The 18497-nt window shown below is 38.7% G+C and overlaps 1 protein-coding gene across 3 annotated transcripts in view; it reads left to right on the forward strand.

Annotated features, from left to right (window-relative positions):
* Positions 1–1630: 1630 nt before the first annotated feature.
* The window catches only part of GALC (galactosylceramidase), a 32009-nt gene continuing 15142 nt past the window's right edge, over positions 1631–18497 (forward strand). Inside the window, exons 1-8 of one of the 3 annotated variants that reach the window (XM_071557717.1) lie at positions 1631–1896; positions 2734–2802; positions 4710–4773; positions 6694–6807; positions 8224–8363; positions 8854–8892; positions 15872–16002; positions 18248–18403. In XM_071557717.1, coding sequence (XP_071413818.1) covers positions 1729–1896; positions 2734–2802; positions 4710–4773; positions 6694–6807; positions 8224–8363; positions 8854–8892; positions 15872–16002; positions 18248–18403 — 881 coding nt within the window. In that variant the 5' untranslated portion in view covers positions 1631–1728. Of the gene's footprint in view, positions 1897–2733; positions 2803–4709; positions 4774–6693; positions 6808–8223; positions 8364–8853; positions 8893–12028; positions 12157–15871; positions 16003–18247; positions 18404–18497 lie in introns of all 3 variants that reach the window. The other 2 variants (XM_071557715.1, XM_071557716.1) reach the window with 2 other exon arrangements.

An 18497-nucleotide genomic window follows, 5' to 3' on the forward strand; every position in this document is an offset into this window, starting at 1 on the left:
CACACCAAAGCATCCTTTTCTTTCCACCAAAACAGATTCTGAGAACGTTTTTCTGTACCATCAGTAAAGATAAGGCTCTCATCACATCATAGGATGCAAATAGGAGTTTTGAAAACTGTCACTTTTAGGCTCCTATGAGTGAGTAAGAGATTGAATTTCACAGCACAAGCCTTCTATGTGGAATAAATTGACGGATCAAGAAACTACCAAAATTAACAAACTAATAATTTATGATGGTTTTGCAAACCTGCCAGGTGTGCAAAGCTGTACAGTCTGCTGGAATGAATGTGAAATATGACCATGAGCATAATTCTACCTCAGCCACTGACTCACTGTAGCCCTAAGGAAGTCATTCTGTCCTTCTACATGTAATAATGATATCAAATAGCTCATTTGGGTGTGAGCAGGTTCATTAGTTAATGCTTGATATTGCTGTAAAGTGCAAATGTTTTGTGAGTGCTTGGTATTGTTATTTGAAAAGAAATAAACAGGAAACGTCAGCCAGGTAATGTCATCACTGAGACATTAGATCCCTAAATGACAAGAGCCGCAGAGGCTCGAATAACAACATTCTTTATGGATAGAAACGTGCAAAAGCTGGGCTTTTCCACAATACCCGCAGGACATCAGCCACGGCATGTCCTGGTGCCTCATTCCTCCTTTAGGCACATTAAGCATCCCCTCCGTAAAACACTGAGGTCAGCACACAGGGCGCTTCACATTATGAATTTTAATAGAACAATCAAGCTGATCGCCGATCTCCTGATTACTTTTCCTCTAAGACGAATGCTTGTATGCTTAAGTCTGCGGGAACACCCGGGCTATCCTGTCGGAAAGTTTTGGCGTGTGGCACAGGACCACGTCAGCTCTGGCGCTTTGATGCGGCTGCCCCGCAGCGCACCCCGAAGGCGTAGAACGGAGAGGCTCATTCAGCTGTTCGTAGGTTAAATTCCACTTTCAGGGTCCCTCTCTGGGGTCGAGTTGACGCAGGTGAGGCCACCCGGGATTGCCGGGAGGGGCGCTGTGCTGTCAGCCCCTCTGCGGGGCTGGGGCGGGGCCCGGGGCCGCTCCCTGCGCCGATCAAAGGTCCTTCTCACAGCGCGCTGGAATGTGCGCCTTCAAAGCGCCGACTTGTGCCGACTCTTCAAGGCATTGGCGGCAGCTTAAGAGCGGGGCAAACCTAGGAAACTGGCTGCGAGGTGCTGGCGAGGGCCTGGGAACGAGAAACGCACTGGGAAAGGCCCAAGACAAGTACCGTGACTTGTCAGAGGCCCCGAAAAGGAGGGTCAAAGGCTTCGAAAAGGAGGGACAGCTGAGCTCTGCCCCCACCCACGCCTGCTCACGCTGCACTGGACGAAATTCCCTGTGTGCTCTCTCAAAAACCCTGCCGCGCTTCTCAGCCGGCGTTCCCATACACAAGATGGCTCCGCGATAGCTTCACTCGATGCTCAATGCCCAATTCCAGCGGGGCGGTAAGCGCCTCACCAGCTGGAACTTGCTTTGCCCTTTGTCAAAATGCCGACCGTTGACTTCAGCTGGGGAGGGGCTGCCCGTAAGGGCTGCAGAGCCTTGTCCTCGCTCCGCCTTTCCCTGGAGCACGATGGCGGCGCAGGGCGCTGGCGCCCCGCCCCCGGTGATGCCGGGCCGTGGTCACGTGCCGCGTTGCCGGGCAGTGCCGGGCGCTGGATCGGGACGGGGCGGCCGCAGTGGGAGCGGCGCTGGATCGGGATGGGGCGCACGGCTCTGCTCTGGGGCGCGATCCTGCTCGGCTGCAGCTGCGGCCCGGGGCCCCCCAGCGTTGGTGCCGCTCCGCTCCTGACGGCCACCTACGTGCTGGACGATGCCGACGGTCTGGGCAGGCAGTTCGACGGGATCGGGGCTGTGAGCGGCGGCGGGGTGAGCGGCACCCCCGGGGCTGCGGTGCTGGAAGCGCTGGTGCCTCCTCAGGGCGTCGAGGGACACCTGGGCCGGGCGGTGTCCTGGAGACAGCCGTGAGGGCGGGGGGTCTGTTGGACACACACAGGGCGCCATGGGGTCGGAGCAGGAGCTCGTCAGGGCCCGAGAGGAGCGGGGCGGGCGGTCCTGCTGCCGGGCAGAGCTGGAGCGGCTCCTCTGTGCGCCAGCCCTCCGGCTGCGCAGGGCCTTTTTGGGGTGCCGAGGGCCAACCATGCTCTGGGTGCCGGGGAAGGAGAGCTCAGCCAGGGTGGGCTTTTCTGTGGAGGGTCTTTGTAGCTCCTTGTCTCTGCGGCTTGAAATGCTGGACGAGCCAACAGTCGGTCGTCGTCTTTCCTGTGGTCCAGCCAGCAGAGCCGTGAAATACCTGAAGTTTACGCACTCATGGACCTGCTCAGATGCTTTCCTTGCCCCCCTGCCTGTGTGCCTGCTGTTGCCTTTTGTATGCGGTGAAGTGATGGAGGGAGAGTTGAGTAGAGCATGAGAAATGGTACCTTTTCTTGCCATGAGCCTGTGTGATCTTTGTTTCTCTGTTCTCTGGACTCTCTTTGCAGTAAATTTTAGGCAACCAGAGGATAAGGCAATTGCAATCTATGAAACCAGAAATGCACAGCTGAAGGGTTAGAAATGAGTTTGTGTAGGGACTTAGCTGAGTTCCTGCTGCTATAATTATTTTTGTAGCATTATTAGCCATGTGAAAGTCCCAGCTTGAAAAACTGGGATGTACTTAAGCATTTGACAGTTGAGTTTTTGTATTTTCATACTTTCCTTCGATTTTAGGCCACATCTAGACTCCTGGTGAACTACCAAGAACCTTATCGCTCCCAGATTTTAGATTACCTGTTCAAGGTAAAGCTAATTTCACTGCTACAATAATGTTTAATTTCATGCAGAATTTGTGATTGTGTGATGTTGAAACTCCTGTAGTATATTCAATGCTATCTAAAATTAGATGAGATCCTATCTTGTAAATAATCTGCTTTAATGTTGGTTAAAGAAGATTAAATTTTAGCTGTTGTTTTTAACAACCACGATTTTGTTCAGGAGTCTTGTTTCTTCAAATTATGAAAATTCCTTTCATCTTTTCACTGTATGTTTTAAAAATGCCTTTTCAAAAATTTACTAAACATATATTGCTCATCCATGTGGACTGAATGAGACATCATTTCTGTGGCTAAAATGAAGGATTTAGGTATTTGTAGTGATTGTGGTAAGTGGGTCTTTGAGACAGTTTTGATTATTTTTGGAGTACAGATAGATTAACATAACATGAAAATGGCTGTGTGGGCTGCATGGTTTTAAGAGCATATCTATTCCAAACTAGTCTCAAGTATAACTGCAGTTACTCTAGAAGGTGTGTGAATGTCATTGGTCTGTAAGCTGCCTTAATTAGCAAGTGTAACCTGTGCAGTTGCCCAACTTATATGGCAGAATTATTGCACTGGACATTAATAACTTGTTTTGCTTTTGACACTGTAAATTACTCTGCTGGAAGAGGATGTCATGTCACTTTCAAGTAATGCAATCCAGATGGCTGGAGGGGAATAATTATTTGTAGTTTAAAAAATTAGTTTTAAACTGTAGAGTAAGGCATAATGTGTGACTAGGAGATCAAACCCTATTTTTTTTGAGACTGAAGCTGGGTGTTACTAATATGAGTTTTCTGAAGGAATCAATAGGCACATGGTAAAAAAAAAATCTACCTGAGAGATGATTTTCAAAGAATTTTTAACATGTTCTTTCCCCAAAGCCTCTTAAGCTGACATACCTGGGAGGGGTATATCTTGCCTCATTCTTCTTGTCTTTTAATGCCAGTCAACTTTAATGGTGGGGATGGGGGAAAAATGTGTTAGAAGCTTAAAATCCGAAATGTCATAAAGAGAAATGGTAAATTGGAAATAGGTATTTCTTATTTAAAAGCAAACAAAAAAATCCCAGACTTGTAAGCCAAACAAACTACTGTCTATGTAGTATATTTTTTCAGTCAAACTGCATTGTTACATCTTATAACATTTTTTTCTATACCAAAATTATACTTGGGTAATTTCATGGACGAAGTCAGCTTGTAAGTGGTTATTAAAATAATGATTAATTGTAACTTCTGGCTTGAGCAACTCTTAAGCCACTAATGGCTGGAAGAACATCCTAAGACGCAGGATCACCTGTATGAGTTTGAATTTTATATTTGGCTTCACCAGTCAGATGCCATGGCAGGAGCATAGTGGACTAGGTGGCCACCTGTTTTCCATTGTGATGGGTTTTTTCCCTCACTTGCCTTTCTGCATTTAGTTAGCAGATTATTTCTGACCTGCCTGTATGCTCTTTTACATAAGCAGGGTAACCCTTTACACCAAAGAATAAGTTATTTACAGACACATTGACCTCAATAGTTTGATTTTAAAAGAAAAGAAATTTGACTTCTAATAACATTAAAATATTGTTGTGTTCCTCATGTAGCCCGTTTTCTACTTTAACAGGGGTTTGGTATTTTCTTAAGCATAACCAATTTAAAATCTGCACAGTTGTGGAGATGTGTTGTTAATGGTGCAAGAGTCAATGAAACCAATTAAAGATCAGTGTACTATTTACACTATTCAATTTTCTGTTGAAGCAGAAGTTTGTGTATCTCTCATTGCATCTATAGTGGGTGTTTAAAAGAATAAGCATTGCATTTTTAGCATACTCAGAGTTGTAACACTTACTGCATTCCTGTTAACAGCAGAGTTCTGTTTGTTTTTCTGGTTTTTTTTTTCTAGCCAAATTTTGGTGCTTCTTTACATATTCTCAAAGTAGAGATTGGAGGTGATGGACAGTCAACAGGTATGGATTTTGCATGAGCACTGTTAACTTCTTGTTTCAGTGTTGGTGTAAGTAACATGTCCTGCACACATCACTTTAGCAGAGGCACAGAATTGAGGTCTGTAGTTGTATTTAAGTTGCAAAAAACATAGGATCTGTTTACTTGTAGAAGAGACGTTTGGACTAATGTTTTGAAGACAGTTCTCACCGTCTCACCGGTTAATAGATTGCACTCTAGAGCAAATGAATTCTTTTTCCCCCCCTCTAGTAGCTTTCTGAATCGCAGAGCATTTCTCAAACACCAGTTTTGCAATACTTCAAAACACAAAAAGGCAAAGACATCTGGTCAGAAGCAATTATGTTTCTTTGGCTTAATAAGCTGCTACATTTCACTGGAGTGGCATTGGCTGACAGTCACCACTTGTTTTTTTGGTTTTGCCTGGGCAGAGTTGCAAATAAAAATGTCTTGGTGTAATTTGTCTATCCTACTATATTTACATATGGTAGTCACTGTTTAGTAACTGCTTGTGATCAGAAGCTGAAAAGGCACTGACTACAGTTCTTTTTTTTTCTTTGCCTTTTTTTTTCTTTCCCCAAAGTAAGTCTGACCACATCAAGAGCACACTTCAAGCAGATGAAGTTAATGAATAGGAAGCTTAGAATGTGGTTTCGTGCATATAAATATAGATATATTTATAGTGTCTGTGTTTTTATAATTAGATATTGTTTTTCATGCTTTGGTTTACTTTCCTTTATAAAAATGAACACGATGAAAAATATTATACTGGGTTTGAAAGGTCAGTATTTGTTAGTGAGTTGCTGGTTAGAGGAAAATGGAATCATCTTCAGGCATGCGGAGACCTTTTCTTCAACCAGTCTTAATACTGGGTAAGGAGAATGCTACATACTTGTGTGATGGCTTTCCAGGTTTCAGAAGAACAGTAAGATGCATGTGTCTCAATGCACCAGGCTACCAGGTGTTATTCCTGCCTCAGAGGGGTGATGAAGAGTTCATTTGAAATGTTGTCAGAAGTCTAAGTTTGCAACCTAACTTCTATGTCCCTGATAAATAGAACTTGTGTGTAGTCAATTGGTACTAAGGTAAAACAAAAATCAGTCCTGTTTTCTGTAATGAAATAACCAGTTTCAGCACGCTTCATTAAAAAAAAATCTCATTAGAACAGGTCTCTGCATATAGTTGAGCATAAATAATCATGGCAGTCATGTACACAAGTTCTTACTTGACTTTTGTGTGTAACGATTTCCCTTGCAAGACTGATTCTTTTCCACCTTTATAGTTCGTTTACTTTTGCCTGAGGAAATTCAGTACATAGTGTTCAATTCCAAAAACTTCCTGCAGTCACAAAACACCATGGAAATTATAAACTACCTCTTTTACTGTAAAAATAAAAACTCCATCTTTTCTGTAATTGAAAAGTTTCATTGTAGTTCCTTTCTTTTCTCTCCCTGGACTTGTCTTGCACAGAAAAAACAAACTATAACCTTCTTTTGTTTGTTTTTTGGTTTAGATATAATCTGCTTGCGTAATTTTTTTTGTTCCTCCTAATCTTAATGCTGTAACTTTCCTAGTGACTTTTCCTAGTGATTCCAAGATAATTGTGAATATAGATTTAGTTATCATTGCTAGGGATAGAAATTGCCCAATAGTTAGCCACATCTGATGTTAAAAGCAGGCAAAGTCCCCTAAAAATCAAAAGATATTAACTTTATGCTAAGTTAATATACTAGCAACAAAGAGTGGCAAGTCTTACCTGTTCCCTCCAACTCTTCATTTTGCTTTGAAATACATAACGAAGAACTTGTGAACCATGGTGGAGATATGTGCCTTCATCCTGTGGCAGTGAGCAATACAGCAAACTTTATGACGTGTAACAGCTTATGACACAGAGGATAATTGTGAGCTGTCCCTTTGCTTCCCAGATGGTACCGAACCCTCCCATATGCACTATGAAAATGATGAGAATTACTTCCGGGGCTATGAATGGTGGCTGATGAAAGAAGCTAAAAGGAGGAACCCCAGAATTAAACTGATTGGTAAATTGCTTCAGACTTTAAGATTTAAATGCTTTTTTATTCTCCTGACTAAATTACCTATCTCAAACTTAATTAACATATTAATTTTAATAGATAGATATTTTGATGTTGCAGTAGACGAAGTAGAATCTAGTATTTGTTAAACTTGTCTTGATGGTTTACTTAGACTTACCATGTTTTACTTTGTTACAGTAGCACAATAGCCTTATGTTGAGCTGCTGTAACAAAAAGCATAGGATACAAAATGTCTAATAATTTGCTTGTATTAAGTAACATTACTGCTTGGAGTGTATCGCAGCAATGAAAATGAATGATTTATCATGAAAGATGAGTTTCTGAATAATAGAGTAAAAAAAATTGGGAGGATAAAGTAAATTTACTGGAAATACAATCTGTAAATCTTATACACAGCACATTTGATTATATATTCTTATTACAAACTGATCACCCTCTCTCCACTCTAGTGGTTCTTGTCTTCTGATTTGTCTTATGTATGTATTTGAGTTGTAGGAGGAGTTTCCTGTCTTCCTGTTTTGATCGTGAGTTGTGTGTGTGCTGTAACAATACAAATATGGAACCCATATGGAACCCTAGGTTGTATTTTTGAAATACAAAATGTATTTCACACAAAACAAGGCAAGAAATCTGTCAGTTAAAAAGGTGTCTAATCCCCTGAGTCTTCCAGGGGTCAGGCTTTACCACATCCAGCCACAAGGTGCAAGATTTGCCAGTCAGGTTCTGTTAAGCTTACTATGTATGACTAATTGTGATTATTAATAATGTCCCTCTTCCCTCAGATTAAGCTCTCAACAAAGGAAGGAGGGTTTACCTTTAAATTAGCCTGTGGTATCTTGTACATGTCAGCTGAAAACTTAGAAGCATCTGGTTAGGTTAATTTGTTGTTCTTATTAATTACAAGATCCAGTAAATAGCTGCAACTTGGAAATGCTTTCTCATGATCTTTTATTATGATCTGGACATCAATTCTTCTGAAATTCATATTCAGAAAATTAACAACTTTTTGTGTTCAGTATTGATTCTTTGTCTTTAACTTTGTAAGTTTCTGTTCTAAAATCTTCAGATTTTTAAACCTATTAGAGCTAATACCATACAATTGAAAGATTGTATGTAGTCAACCTACTTGTTCTCTAGTAGCAAAGGCTTTCTAGCTCAAAAAAAAAGTGGCTATTAATATGTTTGATCATAATTTATATTAGAGCATACTGTCCAGTTAAATATGTTATGTTTCATTCATTAAATAACTTATGTTCCAGTTCTTCACTCTAACTAAGTGAATGTGAAGTGCATATCTGCTCCTTTATTTTAGGTGGGGCAAATTACAGCTTGCTATTGAAACTTACTGAGTAATGTAGACCAACCTCTTACCTTATTAATTTGTATTTCTTCTCTTTCCAGGATTACCTTGGACATTTCCAGGATGGATAGGGAAGGGTGAAAACTGGCCCTATGACTATCCAGATGTCACTGCTTACTATATTGTTTCTTGGATATTAGGAGCAAAACAGTATCACGATTTGGACATTGATTATATTGGGGTCAGTAAAGAAAAATCTGTATATTTTATCTTTCTTCATTCCTAAGATCTTGATCTTGTTGATTATTGGAGGAGGAGGATGGAAAGAGAAATTTATTTTTTTTTATTGCAGTTTTGTCTTCTGTTGCCAGGGGAGAGGCAGAAGCCACAGTGTGTTTCTCAATTCCTTACAAACTGTAGGCCAGTTGGTAGCAGCGTCATCTGTAACACTGCTGTCATTGTGGAGCTCAAGCAGCTATAGCACTCTCTTCAGCCAAAAGGCAATCAGGAGACCTCACAGAAAGCTAAAAAAGCAGCTATTATGAACTTTCATACAGAATTTTCCCCTGAAAAGCTGATAACAAAACCAACCAGAGCACTTTCCTATAACACAACAAAACCATGGAGTTGATTAATGAATTGTATAATCTTACATATATATAAATAAAATCTTCCATTATGCATTGACATATCCTGATTTTTCTAAATGGATTTTTACTTTTCCTTTATAGATATGGAATGAAAGGGCATTTAGTAGCAAATACATTAAGGTATGTCTTTTTTTGTTATTTCTATAAAGTGAAATGCTTGTCTTATCATATGCAAACAATTGGCTTTTCTGAATTTGCCTAGTAAAGGGACCCTACTTCTGCAACTCCTTCACTTACTGATCTCTTTCTTGTAGTTGCACACATGGAATGCTAACATGATCAGATCTCTAGGTTATTTTGTGTATCTGTAACTGTTCTTTTGAACATAAAGTGTGTCAGTGTATGCAAAACATTTAAGACTTTTACATTTTAATGGATGCTTCAGTTGGTGCTACTGAAATCATACATATTTTCATCATATTCATACCAGCTGGGATATAGCTAGACGTGCAAGATCTAGAATTACTTAAAATTCTCTGGCAAAGTTCTGCAGTATAGTGCCCTTAATTATTGCTATAACCCCCAGGTTCTTATTTTATGGAAAAAAATAGTAAACACATTGTGTTTTTAGCTGTGCAAAATTCAGTACCTTTTGTTCTAAACGGTTGAAAGAACACAGTTTTTCACATAACCAGTCTGAAGATGTCTCTGATATTTCTCACTGTTGAATACCCACGCTGCCCTTGAATGCTTCTGCTTTTAAAACTTTCTTCTGTTCGTTACATTATCTTATGTTGAAATCTTAAGTACAAGCTTCTGCTTTCTTTCTTTCCTTGTTGCTTCAATAAGAAGCAGTAGCATTACCTCTTCTTAAAAGCAAATAAGAGTTAGAGTACCTTGAGTTGAAAGGGACCTTAAAGATCACCTGGTTTCAACCCCCTGCCATGGGAAGGGACACCTTCCACTAGACCATGTTGCTTAAAGCCTTATCCATCCTGGCCTTCAAACACTTTCAAGGATGGACATCCATCACTTCTCTGGGCAACCTGTTCCAGTGCCTCACCACCCTCACAGTAAAGAATTTCTTCCTAAAACCTGATGTAAACCTATCCTCTTTCAGTTTGAAGCTCCTCCGCCTTGTTCTATCACTCCACACCCTTGTGGAAAGTCCCTCTCCATCTTTTAGCTTCCTTCAGATACTGGAAGTCTGCAATTAGGTTCCCCTGAAGCCTTCTCTTCTCCAGGCTGAACAATCCCAACTCTGTCATGTCACCTGAAGGCTTTCTTGTCTGTTTTTCTTCCTGGTGTGGGGAGAAAGAATGTGGAGACCAAGCTATCAAGTCTAGGTGCAGCATTCTGTAAGCTTTTTGAATGATAGTGAATTGGGATGGAGCTTTTGGCCTCTAGAGCTGACTATTTAGTTTAACATTTATTCTTGTAATCACTCAAATATTTACTGAAAAGTTTTGTCCTTTTCTCCACTGTATGTTAACTGATAAAAGGTTTTTTTTTAACACCTATTTTACCATTCATTCTCTTACAGTGTCATGTGGCACCTATTCTCTAATCAGCGTGATAGTTCTATTTGAAATATGCCATTTTGAAAAAGGTCAATTTACTCAAGTGTGCTGCTGCACACCAAACATTTTCTGCAATGTCTGTTAAACACAGGACAGATAAGCTCCTAGTTATCTTAATTTTTACTTGTGAGAAGTTACTTTAGTTACTTCATCCACTAAGACATTGGTTATGTTTCTTAAGTAGAAAAAGTAAGAAAAAAGAAATGAGGATTCCAATGCTTTTAAATTCTTGTTCAAGAAGATCCTGTTCCTCCAAATATATTTTTAAATACTGTCATCTTTAATCCCAAAATGTAAGGAGTATCTGTTCTGTGTCCTTGCTACTTACCTTTCAGCCTAGAAGTTCTGCAACTGTTCTAGTAATTTTGTTCTTCTGAGCTTTCTATGGTTAGACATTTTTTCCCATTGTCTAGCTAGCTAGAGAAGTTTAAATTGTGAGGACCTTCTAGCATTATGTATTTTTCTTCTGCTAAACTTTGTACTTCAAATGCTCCAAACAGCTGAACAGAACTTCATTTCTACTTTTCTTCTTAAAAAATTTTATGTCCTCTAGATCCAGGCTTTTATTGTCATCAACAGTTTGATTTCTGCCCTTATTTGACTACACAAGAAATAGAGATGCTCACTGTTCTTCACATCGCTAATGGGCTATTACAAAAAATTATTTAAGGATTCATGCTTACTGATCTTTGTGCATCATTCCTTTATATCTAAGATTGAAAAAAGAATTTTAGACTGTGAACTGATGTGGGGATTTTTCAGATGCAACTCTGTGTACAAGGTGCTGAAAATGCTTTTTTGAATGTTTTTTCCTTACTTCTTGAGTCTTCAGATAAAACTTGGTGTATTTTGTGTGGGTATGTTTTATCTAAGAAATTCTACAGTCAAATGTTAGAGGTTTATCATCTTTTACAATGAAATAGCAAGGAGAAGCTGCAAAGACAGAATAGGAATTCTTTTCTGCTGACAAGTTTGAATTCCAAGTTGGTTGCCTTCAGTTTTCATATAAACGTGCAATTCTGGTTTTCTTCATTATTTTTCTGAAAGTTAGTTGGACGTGAGAGCCTAGTAGTGGGTAAACACTTTTAAATCAAGGATTTTTTTGTTTCAGTAAAATGGGCTGTGAGAAGAATGTTTAGGTGCACTTCACTTGAACAGGACAGGCGTTTGGCAAAGATTTCTGTTTTTATAGAGAATTGCGTGGTTACAAGGTCTTTTCTGTTTTAAAATTTCAGTCTCTTTTCTCAATAGACTTTTTTGGGGATCAGGCAAACTTTCACTTCTGATTACTTGTGGAGGTATGTCCACTGCCTCATTCCAGCCAGTCGTTATTTTTAGATCGACTTAACATGACTGACTTTATGATAAATGCATTACTTATGTGTAATGAATTACCTGCATACAGTGGAGTCAGTATGTTGAGAGTGTCCAAGTGGACTATATGAAGGCACATGGGGTGTCAAAAGTAATCTGAGTGATAAGAAGCCCCTTTTTGTGTAATAACTTTCTGAATATCATAGATAACCCTTTAGTATTAAAAATACTTACCATTAACTTTGTCTTAGTTGCCGTTATGGCTCTTGTTTGAGAAGTGAAAAATTTTCTTGTCCATCTTGATCTGAAGACAAATGCTTCCACTGATGACTCCTAAAGTTCTTAAATTGTTTTCAGTCTTAAATTTTCATGTTGCCTCATTGATGAAGGCTGTACTTTAAGTGGTGTTATTTGTTACTAAGGTGCTTCGACATTCTTTGGACAGACTGGGTCTAAGGAACATTGGCATCATCGCTGCGGATGGAAATTGGAACATTTCAAACGAGATGATAGTTGATCCCTATCTTAATGATGCTATTGAGGTAGTCGGGTAAGTGTGGGAGAAGGGAGGAGTTTTAAACATTGCTTATTGCTTCCTTTCTGTAAGTAAGTCTTCATCTCCATTTTCAAGAGTTGGATATTCTTATTTCATACTTCCTAGCTGTTCCCATTTTTTTCCTCATCGTGTACAGTGGTGAAGGATTATTCTTTCTTGTCTTCCTCTCTTTCAGTTTAGTGCATGCATAAGCTGACCTTACCATTCCTCCATTATTTCTTTCAAGTGCCCATTTAGGAGCTATATTTTAGGCTTCTTAGCACTAGTGAATAACAGGAAACTTCTGACTAATCTGCATGTGCATCTTCAAGTCAGGAAACCTTACGACTGAATTCTTGGTCTGCAATAGGTTTTAATTTCAAGTGAACTTGAACTTTCACAGTGAAGCTTACCACCCTGGGACTTTCTGTGCTTGTGGTATTCCCTGTTACATGCTTGTGATTTTTCTGGTCATATCCTAAAACTAGAGTTTTCTGTTTTGTTGCTTATATCTGATAACAGATAGTATTAGAAGTGCACACATAGACAATAAAGTAGAAGTAAAAACAAGCATCCAAAGTTTGTAAACTAATACAACCTATCTCACTTTTGGCAGCTAGGAATGCCCACTGTTACAGTTTCAGCAAATATCAGTTCGATTGTTTGCCTTCACTCTTGTTCCCTAATACACTTTCTTACCACCTTGCTTCTTTCAACAGGCTGGATACTTGTTCTGCTGCTCCTGCTTTCTTTGTAATCTCTGGTTTCTCAAAACTATAAATGGTTTTTTAAAAATTACAACATGTTCCAAGTGGAAATTGCCAATATCGATATAAGTTGCTCACCTGTGTTACATTTGTTAACTTGTTTACCTTTGTTGTTAACTTTACTGTGATAAAAACATTCTTGTGGTCACTAGTGTACCAGTTATCCTCTGAATGTAAGGAAGTGTGATATGCTCATCATTGTTTAAATGAATGCATGGTCCAAGAGTTATGGTCACTTAAGCAGGGATTTTATAAAGAAACTGCTTTCATATGTGTTGAGCTTGTAAACACCGATCCCCTGGAAGTGGCCGCTGGAGAAATACAAATTATGGGGTCAGCATTGAGTAACTCCTTTGTTTTAAAAACTTAAAACTTTCTTAGGTTAGGCAAGACTTGCACCTCAGCAAATTACAGTGCATTAGGGACTGTTTTGGCATGGAAATCATTACTAATACAACTTGCAGAATCAATGACTGAGTGTGTATGGTTCTTATTTCTTTAAGAGCTTGACAGAATCAAGGCTGGTAGTGCCTGTTTTGGCTTGTGCCTTTAGAACCACAGTCATGTTTTTATGTTCTTTAAGATTAAAGTTCTTTTTGTGAGAGGGTTTTCTTCAATGTCACACAGATATTTCCCCAGCTCTCCCTCCCCCCGTCCCCCCTCCTGCTGATCACAAAAAAGGAAGAGTTAGGTATTCCTGTGCAGGAGTGGTGTTATCTGTCAAGAAATTAAGGTTAGTACAAAATGAGAACACCACGTTTCTCAGCCAATGCTGACTTTAAGATACCAACTACCAAACAGAGTTCTTGCTGACCCTAGTGAAAGATAATAGTATTGAGGTGTCTGTCCTTCAATTGCTAAGGTTCATAAAGTTGTTAAAAGTACACTGTATCTGTATGTCTCTTAGATAACCGTGTCTAGTTGTTTGCGAAACCTTCTAGTCAGCCTGTTTTCATAAATATTCTTAAATTCTTTTCTCAGAAAGCCTTTTCTGTGTATTCTTCTGTAATCTCTTTACAGGTAAAACCTCTCTGTGACTTTTTCTTAGTACCTTTTAGTGTGGAATGGAAACCTGGGTTTAAATTTATATTGTTTTATTTAGAAATTATCAAGGTAATTGAAGTGTTTTCTTTGACATCCATCCACAAAAGGTAACTACCCTTTCCCTCTCTTTGTGTTTCATTTAATTTTCAGTTTTCCTTTCTGTTCTTTTTTGCATCAGGCAAATTTTACCTTAATACTATTGCTCTACGTGGAGCTTTCTCCCTGCGTAAAACAACATTTATAGTCTGAAGGATATCTAAAGTATATTTCAGGTAAATGGGAAGTAAGAATTCATTAGTAAAGTTAGATGGCTGAACAGAAAAAACAAAAGCTGTGTCTGCATGAAAAGCAAAATGTAAACTTCCAGAGTTTTATTAAAGATATAAAACAGGATTGGTCCTAATATCAGCCTATGGAAACATTGTTAGTGAACAGCTCCATGACTGCACTTTTCTATCTACCTGGGTGTAAAGCTTTGCTGAAGTCAAGGTATATGACATCCACTGATTTCACTTTGCCCACACAGGTGATGATCGTGTTGTAGAATGCAAACATATTTGTCAGGCATGAATTGCCCTTGGAAATCCATGCTGCTGTTCCCAGTTATCCTTCTATCCTTCTAGTGCTTCGATATGGCTTTCAGGAAGACTTATTCTGTAACCCTCCTGGGGATTGTGGCTAGGATGATGGCTTTTTAGTTTTTCAAATCCTCCTCCTTGAAGAAGGACATCAAAACTGTTTTTCTGTAGTCATCAGGAACCTCCCGTAATTGCTTAATATGTTAGTCTTTTTATGTATTAGTCTGCAAGCCAAATACTGCCTTACTTTAATGCACGATATAATGTAAAAGTAAAACACATAAATATACTGTTAGTAATACTAGTTATAGTAACGTTGTGTTCAGCTGAAGTTCTCAAAACTTCAGTGGAGGAAATCTTGATTTTTTCAGGCTTCTGTCAGACTGCACATAACTTAGTTCATATTCTGATCTGTGGAAGAAAAATCTCACAGCTCTGCTTTCTGCAGATAGTGTGCCCTGTAAGAGATGATTATATCTGGTAGAAATATTCAGAATGATTTGAAGATAGTTAGGCATTTGATGTTACATGAATTTACAACTACAGCAGACACTGTTTAGGGAATCTCCAGATTACAAGAAACTACATCATTAGGCTTAGGTGTTACGTGACAGCTTAGGTTTGTTTCATTGACTTTCATGGTCTTAAAATGTCTTTAGGGAAGTGTATGGTAGTTGCAACTTTAAAGCTTGAAATACAACACAATTGAGTAATAAAGTGTGTACATGTCTAGGGATTTTCTTGTTTCTTTTGTTGCTTGTGTTTAGGAAGAGCTCATCTCTTTTCTCTTGCTTCATTGTTAAACTGAAATAGTTGGTTGGCAGAGAAAATAGGGGGAATCAGCTCCTGTTCTTAATTAAATGCTTATTGTGCTTTTGCAAGGTTTACAAATTACAATTCAGTTGTCCTTGCCCTGTATGTGGTCCCTGTAGCTTGACCATCAGCATAATAAAGTCTAAGTGGCTGATCTGCCACTAGAGTATCTTGCATGAAATGTGATCTGCCTTGTATTTGTATGTAGTTTTGTTTCCGTAAGAAAAGAAGAACCAAATGTTTTTAATTTTAACTTTTGTCATGTACTTTGGGAGTTGGTGTGGTAGAGGACAAAGGTGTCTTTCTTTGAAGGCACTTTGTGCTTGACTGTCTAGTGTATTTTGTTTGGTGTAACAGTTGTTGTCCAAGTTGCAAAAAACAAGTATTGAAACATAACCTTTATTTTTAGCTATGTTGAAGTAGTGCTGAAAAAGATGCTGCCTTTCCCAATATAAAGTGTTGACAATTTGAAAACCATTTTTTTATTTGTCCCTTCTCTCTGTTCTTTGCTCTCCTTTTTTTTCAAAGCTGTTGAGATACACGTTGGATAAGCGTGGTCTGGAGCAGGTGAGGATCATAGCCAGCGATAGACTGTGGGAGCCCATTTCCTTTGTCTTGCTGATTGACTCTGAGCTCCACGGAGTGGTCGATGTGATTGGGTAGGGGGTTCTCTCTGTTTTTCTTTCTTGGTGGTTTGTTTATAGTTTGTCTTCATCTTCTTTATAACTAACACACCCAAAGCTTTACTTCTTTGTACTCTTACCTGCAAGGAAATGATTGATGATGCAGTCTTTCTTACTAACCCACGTCAAATCACATGGCTATTGTTCTGATAACAGCTTTACCCCTTTTGCTGAATTGTGAGTCTTCTATTCTATTGAAGATTTCTAGTGGATGTGGAGGCACTTTTGATGAAGTGAAGGTTTTTCGGACAACCTTGTTTATTCTGAGGGTTGTTTTGGTTACTGTGGTTGGTATATAAAAAGTGTTTTAGTTTTACAGCTTTGTATATACCCTTGTATTACAGTCTTCTCCTGGTCTGTTACTCAAATGATTGTGATCCAGATATGAATTTGTGCTATGAGTCTTCTTTGAGTTGCAGTAATGTCTTGATTCTTAGTTCCCATTTTGTTTTGATGAGGAAGTTGTGTTTGGAAAGCATGCAACCAACTGCTTTGTTTTATTAGCTCTGGGTTTTGTCTTATGATGCTAATATTGTACTAGTAGACTAAAAGTGAGATTGATTACTGACTTGATGGCTGAATGGAAATGTGTGTAAGACTTGCTCATTAACTTTTTGTTTTGCAGTAGCTATGAATTTTAATTACTAGGTGCCATAAACTTGCCTGACCCAATAACATATGGCAGTTCCTTGCTTCAACTTGTCTTTTTTGTCTGTTTTTATATATCTGACCCATAGGAGTGTAGAAATGAAAGCTTTTTCTCCAAATACAGATAGGCAGTCAGTGTTACCTACCCCTGCAAACAGTCCTTCTCCCTTTCTGAACATGAACAGTGTCCTTGCAGGTGGAATCTTGGATCATGTGTGAATGAAGCTCAACTGTTTTAATACTGTCTATGTAAGCTGTAGTTGCTTAACTCTTTACAAGTGTAAGTTTTACATCCCCAATCTGATTCAATGTTAAGAGGGAGATTAAATATTCTGTTAGGTATTTCAGCTTTTATTTGGCAGAGATGTTGACACATAATATTAAGAAGCACCTTTTCAGGATATGGAGTGTAGAAAAACAGATTATTCCTTCTTTGCCTTGTTTTTGCAAGAAATGCACTTTATGCCATTACAAAAACCTTTGCGTGGTACTAAGATAATACTTGTGTTTCCAAGCCAAAGGGGAAATACACAGTAATCTCTACAGCGGAAAAGAATGAAGCTAAAATACATAGTATCAGTTACATTACCATGAGTGAAAGTATGTATGAAGGACTACACTGGCCCATTGTCCGGTAGAGGGGAAAAATAATGAAAAAAACCCCTAGCAATCAGCCAGGGAAAACTGGTGTTTCTTGCATCCCTGCCACAAATTTGTCAAATTTCAGGCTAATAGTAAAGGAAGTATTTACGCTTTCCTTTGCAGTGCTGATGGTTTCATTTTAGTCTATGTATTTAGCGTCTTCAGTGAATATGCTAAGTGAGGGAAAAATCATGATCTTGTTTTCTGCAAGTGATTTGAAAGGTTTTATTTCAGTCAGACAAACATTGCACAGTGACTCAGTGTTGTGGTTGAGTATAATCAATAGTCTCCACTGGGGGAAAGTATTTTTCCTCATAATAAGGAAGATCTTGAAAAGAAAATTAGCTTTCGTTATATGTTTCAACTACTTTCTATTTATACCTCTGTAACTTCTATAGTCCAAGTATCATGATTTTTTGACACCCAAGTTTATTAAAAAAGATGTGAAAAATCAGTCAAGTTCATGTTTAGGTCTGCAGACATTCATGAAGTTAAGTTCTTGTAGTAATGCCTAGTACTGTACCTTATGGTTGACTTTACAATTATTTATGGTTTTGATTAAGATACTATGAGTTAGCATGTCTTTTCTCTATTTAGTACATTTTAATTATGAAAGTCTTATAGCTCAATTTCAGAACAGAACTTCTCTTTAACAAGCTGTGAAAATTCCACAGCAACTTTAAATCTAAGTTTACTTATGTGCTGTCATGTATTAGAAGAAATAGTCTTCTATTGATGCAAATAAAATAAGTTCCAAAATGTTATACCTCCCCCTTGGTTCATTTTCTTCTATTCCACTTGCAATATTCCAAAGAAATTTTGTTTTTCATTTTCAGTTTGAAGGAGGTGAATCATTGCTGCTCTATGTACTTCCAAACATTGATTTTTCCTCTTTGTACTAACTTCTCTTTCTTTTTAAAATATTATGTAGGGCTCACTATCCTGGGACAAAAACAGTGAAAAATGCCTTATTAACTGAGAAGAAGCTGTGGTCTTCAGAAGATTACAGTACTTTCAATGATGAAGTAGGTGCAGGCTGCTGGGCTCGGATCCTGAACCAAAACTATGTGAACGGAAACATGACCTCGTGAGTGTTGTGAACTGTTCCTCATTTTCACAACTATGTGTGTAAAAATTGTTTAAAGTACTGTCACACATCCATCTGCTATGATAAGAAAGCA

Source organism: Pithys albifrons, chromosome 6, assembly GCF_047495875.1.
Source record: "Pithys albifrons albifrons isolate INPA30051 chromosome 6, PitAlb_v1, whole genome shotgun sequence".
NCBI lineage: Eukaryota > Metazoa > Chordata > Aves > Passeriformes > Thamnophilidae > Pithys > Pithys albifrons.